The sequence below is a fragment of the Cynara cardunculus genome, assembly GCF_001531365.2.
Source record: "Cynara cardunculus var. scolymus isolate 2C chromosome LG 12, CcrdV1, whole genome shotgun sequence".
Lineage (NCBI taxonomy): Eukaryota > Viridiplantae > Streptophyta > Magnoliopsida > Asterales > Asteraceae > Cynara > Cynara cardunculus.
Window position 1 is genome coordinate 2495896 of NC_037539.1, and position 10589 is coordinate 2506484.

General features: G+C 32.0%; 2 protein-coding genes across 3 annotated transcripts; both read left to right on the forward strand.

Moving 5' to 3' along the window:
• The first annotated feature begins 2950 nt into the window (after positions 1 to 2950).
• On the forward strand, positions 2951 to 7003 carry LOC112522958 (probable peroxygenase 4). 2 transcript variants are annotated; one of them, XM_025132326.1, is made up of 7 exons: positions 2951 to 3197; positions 3303 to 3395; positions 3527 to 3612; positions 5904 to 6001; positions 6078 to 6203; positions 6284 to 6439; positions 6826 to 7003. In XM_025132326.1, the coding sequence occupies exons 1-7, from the start codon at positions 3170 to 3172 to the stop codon at positions 6833 to 6835; spliced, it is 597 nt and encodes a 198-aa protein (XP_024988094.1). In that variant the 5' UTR covers positions 2951 to 3169; the 3' UTR covers positions 6836 to 7003. The 2 variants fall into 2 exon arrangements, with proteins under 2 accessions (XP_024988094.1, XP_024988095.1); XM_025132327.1 differs by having other exon boundaries at positions 2975 to 3197; positions 3306 to 3395.
• Positions 7004 to 8548: 1545 nt separating this feature from the next.
• LOC112522410 lies at positions 8549 to 8944 on the forward strand. The gene has a single exon (XM_025131509.1). It carries the CDS (start codon positions 8549 to 8551, stop codon positions 8942 to 8944), a length of 396 nt encoding a protein of 131 aa, XP_024987277.1.
• The last annotated feature ends 1645 nt before the right edge of the window (positions 8945 to 10589 follow it).

Sequence of the window (10589 nt, forward strand, 5' to 3'; positions counted from 1 at the left end):
CAACTTATCTTTCCGCAAACAATCTTGTAAAATCTGTATTGATCTTCTTTATCAATATATATTTTAAATTTGAAAATTGTGTTTGTATTCATCCCCCCCCTTCTACAACCTGTTTAGTATTCTTGTAGACCCTTTTGGGACCAACACAATTGAATTTCACTGTCTATAAATAATTTATTAAAAAATTACAAATAATTAAAAGAATAATTAAATTACACTTTTATTAATCGATTATTACAAAATAAATATTATCAATATTTTTTAAAACCTTATTTTATACGATACTAACTCATTAAATACCTAAATGTATAAGAAAAGGGTTGGAAAGTAAAAGAGATCCTAACTTTTTTTTTAATTTTTGAAAACTAAAAAGTTCAAAAAGTGATTCCAAGTGTTTCATATTAATTTGTTTTATTTAAAAAAATGTTTATTCTTGAAAGTAATAAATAAATATTGATTTATTCGATTGTAAAAAGAAAAAGCCAGATACCAAACCGTCAATCTATCACAAACACAATTTTGGGAATGTCATTTTAGTTTTAGAAATTACTTCCAAGCTAGAGAAAAACGATTCCATATCCGTTGCTTCTGTGCTAAGGAAAAAGACCGAAGGAAACCAATCATCCTTGTTTTTAGATGGAAGCTGGTTCCACGACTTTACTGGAAATGATGATCTTGATCTCCCTGAAAGTATCAATTACCTGAGGTTAAAGCAGATATGGCAACAGTTGTACTGCTTTCCGTTCAGTTACTGAAAGATAGAGAGAAGACTTTCTAAATGAGATTGAGTTCCACGAATATGCAGGCTAGAAAGATGTTATTTGCTGCATCTCTCGATTGGAAAGCAGGAACCGGTCTGCTTCCGAGATCCAACTTATATATTATAATTTTTAACCAAATTCTTAAATGATACATCCATATAAAACTGTATTTCAATTAAATGGAAATAAAATATGATTAACTATAATTTATACCAAATACTTTATTAATTAAATAATTATTGTAAAGTAATAAATTATTTTCATTCAATAAATACATGTTTATATTTAAGAATTTAAAAACAATGTTAAAGTAGGTTTTTTATTGTTTCATATAATTCTATTGTATTTATGTATATTAACCAAAAACCAATATATTATTTACAATAGATTAATTTTTTATGTTTAGGTCCTTCAAATAAATTAAAAATGTCAGTAGTTCATTTTTATGTTTTTTTTATGACAAATTGGTTAGTTTACTTAACATCGTTGGATTCTTTTCCGTTAGTCATCTCATCTGCCCTTCACTAATTAAATTTTATTAACTTTTTTAAATTATTTGAATACTATTTGTTGACGAGTCTATTAGCAACTAACATATATATATATATATATATATATATATATATATTTATATAGACAATCTTCAGATCATTAATCAAAATACTCGTTGGATTCTTTTCCGTTAGTCATCTCATCTGCCCTTCACTAATTAAATTTTATTAACTTTTTTAAATTATTTGAATACTATTTGTTGACGAGTCTATTAGCAACTAACATATATATATATATATATATATATATATATTTATATAGACAATCTTCAGATCATTAATCAAAATACTCATGCCATCGTATAACGTGCAGTTCCCACACTAGTATGTATTTAGCAAGACAATAAACAATCTAGAATTACAATAATTTTTAATTCAAACTTGAATAGATATATATCGTACAAGTTGGCCATAATTATTGTTTACCAAAATACGACTAATACTGCAACGGTCAATTATTTTTTCTATAAATATTTAAAACCGTTAAAAAATAATTGGTATTATTACCAACATCAAAATATAATTTCTACGGTTAAATAAATTGTCATCCGTAATTAATATAAAACATTTTAAAGCTAAAAATGGAAATTATTATTTTCCACAATCAATGATGCTTGTCTCTTATCAACGATAAAATAATTTCAATTTGGAATATCTCTACAAACACGACATCTCCTTTATTAGAAAAGTTTACAATGTTTGTTCATTTTACATTTTTATGTCACTGATGTTCATTTGTAAGATTATTGGTTAGATTAAATACGTTTTATATTTAAACATAAGAATAATGATTCGACAACTTCATAGAAAGAAATTAAGTATTAATTATTTATGCGTAAATTTTAGTTAAGAAATAATTAACATGTGCTTTAAGTAAGACACTTTAAAACATGCAGATCAATGTAAAACGGGTTTCTAAATTACCATTTGAATTACTTTATTTTACTCCGAGACATCCTATTTTATTCAATCTTATAACTTTTTACTTTTGTCGAACACATGTATGTACAAGTCGACCATCCTGGAACCAACTGTTAAAGTGCACATAAATCCTATTTACATAAATGATTTCTTATTAATAGTTTGATTCTACAATTCTATCAAATTGATTATTCTTTTGAGGATTTTCTTATTAATGGTTACGAGTTAAAATAAAAAACTATGTTATCTATAACATATTATAAAACATTTGATAAAAACTCTTAATATTGTTTATTTTTATATTAAAAAAACATTATGTGTTGTGTATTAATGCATAGTTCCTTAAAATTTACCACATAAGTATATACAACTTCTTAAATTACACGTTTGAATTTTATAAAACCAACTTTTTTAAAACTACACGTTCAGTCCTTCTAATACGACAAAATACTCAACAAATTTCCAAATTTTCATTTTAACAAAAAAATTACATTATTTTCTCGTTTTCATCTTATAATAAAAAATTTAGAACCATCTGTACTGCAATAAATTAAACAGATACACCAAAAACTCCACCCAAAGCTTAATAGTTAAGAGGTCCCCCCCCCCCTGATTGGATCTTATAATAAAACTACCAAAAAGACCAAAACAATAATTTATAGTGCTTCATGCTTCACGCCGGCTGAAAGAAAAGAGGGAAAAATTTCAATTAGGGATTTGGGGGGCCTTGACGGTAAATTTTCATTGGGAAAAGTGGCAAACTCCATTGTGACGACTCACATCTCTTTCGTGAATCCCATTATAAAAACCCTTTTCATCATTCTCATCGATTCTCCAATTTCATTCATACATCTTTCGTCTTCACAAACACGCAATTCCGTAATCAGCTTATACGCATTTCAGGCTTAATAATTAAGCAAAGCATCTTTCAATTCTATGGCTGTAAAGTCTCATCAGTTTGAAGGTATTAATGTAAACGGTTATTATCAATCTCTATATTTAAGTTTGATTTTGTTGTTTTACTTCAGTTCGAGTTTAGTTGTTCAATTGGTTTCGTAAATGAATGCAGCAGTCGATAGCAATCAAAACGCCTTACAAAAGCATTGTGCGTTCTTTGACCGTAACAAGGATGGTGTGGTTTACCCTTGGGAAACTTTTCAAGGTTGGTTCAATTTTGCATTAACTTTTACTTCCAAATCCCCGTCCTCGATTAGGTGTTTCTGAGAAGTGGTTACTGAAATTTTCATTCGATTATTTCGTTAATTGATTGATATCGTCCCATGGTGCAATTAGGGTTTCGAGCAATTGGGAGTGGTATTCTGTTATCTTCAGTTGCTGCCATCTTCATCAACATGGGTCTAAGTGGCAAAACTCGCCCAGTATGTATCTAATCTCTGCATCTATCTCCCTTTATTTATGGTTTGCATGATTTCTTCTGTCATGAATCACGTTCAAATGATCAGTTGCTACAGTAAACAAACATTCTACTATTGTTTATTCAAATCAGGTTTTTATATTGATTATTGGGATCTGAATTCAAAAGTCTAGGTTTATGTTACTTTAAGTTAATACTTTTGAAAATGGTAAATTGTATTAAAATAGAATGTATTTTGTTTGGATTTGTAGTTAGGAAATTATTTTCCTTCATTAATTTTAGAGAATGTGTTATGTCATTGATATAATTAAAGAAAACATAGCAGTTATAAAAACACTTACCAGGTAAACGGTTAGCGGCAAGAATGATCATCATCGTTTACTTTATGGGTAACATTCTCAATCATAAAAACAAGTTCTTGATAAAAGTATTCGTCATCACTTACCAAGTATAGAGTTCTGGTCATCGCTATGCCTTTTAAGGTGAGATTCTTGATCTAACTCAGTAAAATAAATGACACCTGATAAACGTTTATCCGGTAAACGTCTCCTAAAATCTTGTATGTAGTGAAAAGTTGTACAGATGTTTCTTATAATCTAAAATTTCAATACTTAGTTACTAACTAAATATAAATTTCTTTATATAAAAACAAATTAAAATACCAAAAGTACCGGTTCATAATCTAAATTCTAACCATAAGGGTGGTGTTCGATTGGTTTGAGCTTGGGTTCCAAAGGTCAAAAGTGTCTGGAAGTGTTCGAATCCAAGAAAGAATAAAAATCCCCTTGTGGCCATGGAGGTTCAAATGCGTTGACTTCGGGCTATCCGTGAAGTGGGTTGCAGGGACGGACCCATATAACTTTTTAAACAGTGGTATCATTTGACTATAAAAAAATATAGTGAGAAAATTTCAAATGATGACACCGTTTGACTATAAGAAACAAATATTTGAAGAAAAAAAAATCAAACAGTGGTATCATTTGACTAAGAAAACGACCCTAACATGTTTCGAACTTGGGTTTGGGGTGGAATAAAAGCTTTGTAAACTAACTCTACCAAATAAAACTTGTTCTCATTGTAGTTTCAAAATATTTACGGCGACACACAACAAATTAAGGTTGCACCGTTCACGAACCTAAACTTTTTTATCCTTCGATGGAGGAATAATACGGTGGCACGTGCCACCGTATGCACCACTATAGGTCCGTCCCTGTCGGGTGGTCGTCTTAGGATTAGTCGACTCATATAGCGGGTTGGATATCTAGGTTTAATAAACATCTAAATTCTAATTATTTTCTATTAATTAAATTGGGTCCCACCATTTAATGAAGAACAGTTTCATGTCTAGTACTGTCTCTTCCACTTTGACAAGTACCATTTCCTCTTAATAGTAAGTTATGAACTGGTCCACCAGATCCAAAAACCTCCTCCCTGAAGACGCTCTAACAATTATTGCAAATTGTTCATGACTATGTTATAAAAGGCTCTTCACAGAAGCCGTCATATTGCGTCTGCCTCAAGACATCTGCCTCACACCATGTTAAGCTTATCGTACGGTACGACATGGTCTAATGTGCGGTTTTAGTAGCATGATATCTGATTTTTCTTATCATTTTAATGTTCTGTTTGTTAGTTTTTAATATATATACATATATATACACACACACACACGGAAGGTTTCAAACGAGAATACATTCATTTTACAAGAATGTGAGAACACCCTTTTTACTGTAGAAAATTACATGTGATATTATATTCCATCACATATGATACTAACGTGATTCTAAATCAGAGATGCGGACGACCTTTGGGATGATTAGGTTGTGGGTCAAGAACTCTTACACCACTAAGCCCGCTCATGTGTATTATCATATGTGATAAGGTTTTCTTAATGTGATACTACTGAGATGCAACGGACCAATTTCCTTTCTAAAGCACAATTCATGGGTGGATATGAGATTATAAGTGATCAAGGGTTCAGTCCTTACGCTTCATATCATAACTTCCTTTCTCACACAATCGTTCGCCTATGTATGATATAGATATTTTCCGCTATAAGTCATGCCTTATAACATGGCTTAACTTGACTTGAAAGCTGAAACGAAAGACTTGGTTGGTTTCTTATATATATGCTGTCGCTTTTCTATACCATTATTTTGAAATTGATTGTTACACACGAATCTTTTTGTTTATATTATTTTGTATTTTATATATCCAGAAAGTTGGTTGCTTTTTCTTGAAATTCAATTATTAAGATTGATGATTGAAGGAAGAGTAATGGTTTTAATCTTGTAGGGAAAGAAGTTTCCCAATCTGTTGTTCCCGATCGAGATCCAAAACATAAATATGGCCAAACATGGCAGTGACTCTGGAGTCTACGACACTCATGGAAGGTACGTCTCTATATATTCAAAAATCATATATAAATTAGAATACGATTAGTTGATTAGATCGTTGCTACTTACGTAGGTTTGTTGCCTCAAAGTTTGAGGAGATATTTCATAAGTACGCACGCACGAATTCAGATTCGTTAACATCATCAGAACTGGACCAACTTATCAAAGGAAACCGAGAACCCAAGGACTACGGAGGATGGTAATCATATAATAATTGACTCGTTTAATCTGGTTTAATTAGTCGGTAATTAAGTGGATGGTGGTGTTGTATATACGTAGGATTGGAGGTCTTACAGAATGGAAGATCTTGTATTATCTAGGGAAGGACAAGAATGGATTATTGAGCAAGGAGACCGTTAGAGCTGTTTATGATGGAAGCTTGTTCGAAAAGATGGCACAAGATAAATTAGCCAAGTCCACAAAGAAGCCCATAAGGTAATTTATAGTTAATAATTATTATGATCTAGGAGCGGACCCACATGTAAGGATACGGTGCACGGACCATCTCTGTATTGTTTTGTTGGGTGTTACCATATAATTTTTTGAAACTGAAATGATAGCACAAAACTTTAATAGCTAAGATGGTAAATTTGTTGTTTTTTTTATATATCTCGTGTTTTTAAAAATATATGTAGACTGGATTCGAACACAAGTCTTTTCTATGCAAGGATAAAGAACCAATTAACAACTCTAACTAATATTATAAAAAAAATAAATATTTTTTATAATCAAATTGTATCACTGACTGGAAAAAAATTCTGGATCCGACAGCTGGTTATGATGATATATTAATATATGTGAAATTGGTTTTTGTTTTGCAGTGAGAAATAAAGAATTGGCAGCTGCKTGGTGGTGGTGTGACTACATATATAATACAGTTGGATTTACATATATGTCTATATATTATTAGTGTGTGTATAAAAGATTGAAATTGTAAGTAACACTTTGCTTATCTATTTTTTAAACAAATGAGACATCATATCGTGAATCTTTTTATGATTTTTTGTTTTGATGTTTAATTGGGAGTAAATCGGTCATTTGTGTTATTCTGACGGTTGGTTTAGATAAAAAAAAAGTACCAACAACACCCATTTATTCGGACAGACAAATTTATCCGTACATGACTTGATAAAAAATTTGGTAAATAGCCCCTAAGAATTCATATCGTTAGAGATGGCAAAAATCCGAATCTTAACCCGACATGTGTTTTCCATGTGTAATCTTAACTGGTCCTTGTTCTTCCAAAACAGATATGACCAATATGTTTTGGTCTTGTACCAACCCATTTAAAAAAATCTAAAGTATCGCAATTTCATTAACTTCATAATTCGCTTTCATTAAATTTTATTATTTGATATCTTTTATGTCTTACATTTACAATTTTTAATAACGTGTATAATTGGTCCGCCAACAACAATATAGTTGTTAATGTAACAATTAGAAATTATGAATTGTCCTCGGGTAATTAGGTCTTCTAACTTGACCTAAAAGTTTGGTGCCTTAACTAATTTCTATTTTAAAACCTTAGCCGAACCTACATCGCTCTCGGGCTTAAATTGTCTATATCTAAGACTGCTGTATCAAGTTTATATTTAGTTTTAGAATAAATTACGTTTTGGTTTTTGTGGTTTAGAAATTGCGATTTTCGTCCATATGGTTTGTATTTCATTGCGATTTTTGTTATTATGATTAACAATTTAGTGTTGTTTTGGTCTTTGTGGTTTACAATTTTCCACAGTTTTGGTCCCTTGTACTTAAGATAGAAATTAGTCCATAAATGAAAATAATAATAAATTGCAAACCATAAGGATGAAACTTGCAATTTCCAAAGCACGAGGATGGAAATTGCAATTATTAACAAACCATAGAGATGAAAATCGTAATTTTCTCTACATTGCATGGTAATTTGGCAATGCTAAAAACGTTTATGGTGTTCGTCAACCTGACAAAAATGCAGAAGCTATGATACACTATTTGTGGCATTTGTGTCGTGGTCACTGCGACCAAGCACCATTGGGAAAAAGGGATCGAGCTACATGGGCCAGCAAATTGTGCTCACATACCTGGATCACATACGGCTATTTAGAAAACCAAGCGACATTGTTATGTAACATATTGTATACCGTATGAGTGTTGATGGGTTGGATTGATCCGGTTGAAAGCATTTAAACAACCTAACTCAAACTATACGGGTTGGTGGGGTTGGTACATCAAAATATTCTTCCAACTTTGAATATATTGTTTTTTAACTCATAATTTATTTTTCATCGTCAATCATTTGATACACCTTATCCATATATATATATATATATATATATATATATATATATTTTATAGATATGAAGTATATCACCTTCAATTACAATGCATTGGGTCGTATGATCCGGGTTGTATTCGCTAGGAGACTGCCACGTGTCCGCCGATGACTGAACACCGTGTAAGGAATTCGTTTTCCTTTTATGTTTCATCTTCCTCTTCCCTTCCCCGTTTCACAATAATCCATCAAACACATACCAGATCGAGGTTTCACAAAATCAATCAACAATGGCTCTAGAATGGATTGTAATCGGGTACGCTGCAGGCGCTGAAGCTGTGATGGTCCTCCTACTGACCCTACCCGGCCTAGGTCCGCTCCGGAAGGGCTTAGTTGCCGTCATTCGTAACCTCCTCAAACCATTTCTCTCCGTCGTCCCATTTGGTGTGTTTTTGATCATGGATATCTACTGGAAATACGAAAACCGACCGACTTGTGACTCGTCTGAAGCCTGTACACCCACGGATCAATTACGTGATCAGAAATACCTTATGAAAACTCAGCGTAACATCTTGTTGATCGTCTCCGCTTTGGTTTTTTACTGGCTATTGTATTCTGTGACCCACATGCTTGTCACGATCGAGCAGTTGAATGCAAGGATTGAGAAATTGAAGAATAGAGATTGATCTCACGGGTTCTATTGAATTGAATCGGTGTTGTTTCCGGATCTGCTGTTTATTATTATAATTATAACTTATAAGATGCTTTGATTTAATTTGTTATTATAGTGGTTAGATCATAACGGTCGATTGTGTAGAAATTGTGGAGATCTTCATTTCGGTATAAAAGGATCATGCAGATTAATTGATAACTTCTTTTGGTTTCTGAATCAGATTTCAATCCTTTTGAGTTCTCATCGTTAGATGTTTCTGGTTATTTTGATTGTGTAGAAATTAGTGATCAAATGATTAAGCATTTTGTTAGTGATCAATTGCTTGATTCAATATGGATCAATCTTCGTTTTACTGCCATTGTTGATCTACTTCTCTTCATCTTCATCTTCATCTTCATCTTCATGCTCTATTATCCTTTTGTGTGATCTTCAAGTTTGATTTCATTTTAGTATAAAGAATTCATTTTTTCTTCCTTGTTGAATTCATAACATTGCATATAAAATGTGTATTTTGATTGTTATAGGATAGAGAAAATAGTCTGGTGCTCATTCAAGAAGAAGAAAGGGGGAACACATAATAATTTGCAGGGTGTCTGAAGCAATGTTGATTGGGAAGGGAAATGACATTCTTGAAGATTGGTGAAGTTGTGGTTATCAAGAGATTGAAAGGAAGAATTTGGTCACGAAATCGGTACGGAAAATTTTCAAGAATTAGGAGAAATTTGTTATGAAAAATTGTTTACATGCTTTCCAACATGAAGAGCTTCTTGTTTATGATTATATAACCATGGGGTAGCTTATAAATCTTGTAGTTTTATGGGTATCAAAAAGTTTGCAGAGTGTGTAGTTGCATTCAGGTGCAGCTGCCAAAACCTGGAATCCAGCCAGCAGATGGGAGGTGCTGAATGAATTCTACTGGTTTTCGGTGTATGAGATAGTGATAGAGAAAGTGGCAAATGCAAAGGTAAGGAGTTGTTTTTCTGTTAAGATTTATATGGATAAAGCAGCCTGTGTGGATTAATCTATATGGTTGGGAAGATTTTTGTTTGGAAGGGTTTTTTCATAGATGGAAGATGTTTGTTTTTAACTAGGAGCAGGTTCTAAAAAAACTCGTCTTTTTGCATAAAGTATCATACTATAAGCTTATTGAATAAGTCATTTTTTTTATCATTAAACCAAACAACCATATAAACTGACTGAATAAGCTGTGAGTTTCTGTAAACTCATTAAGCTGCTAACAAACAGACCTTACTGCTCGTTATTTGAATATTGTGCATTAGAAGTCCAATGTTGTAATTATATTTGTCAACAAGGCGATGTCTATATGGGCTTCTTTTATTTAACCATGGTGTTCGACCGGTTTGTGTGTACTTCGATAATTCTCATGAGACCTTGAAAATAATAGTCAGAAAAATCTCCAATGACTTTATATACGGAGACTCGAGCTAGCAACTCATGAGGAGGGGATCCCCAAGGTTTTGTGTATATTTGTCGGTTGAACTGGTTTTCAAGAGGTTAAGGTTTATAGTTTTGCGGTTTACATTTAACACACACACACATGCACACATACATACATACATACATACATACATACATACATACATACATACATACATACATACATACATACATACATACATACATACATACATACATAC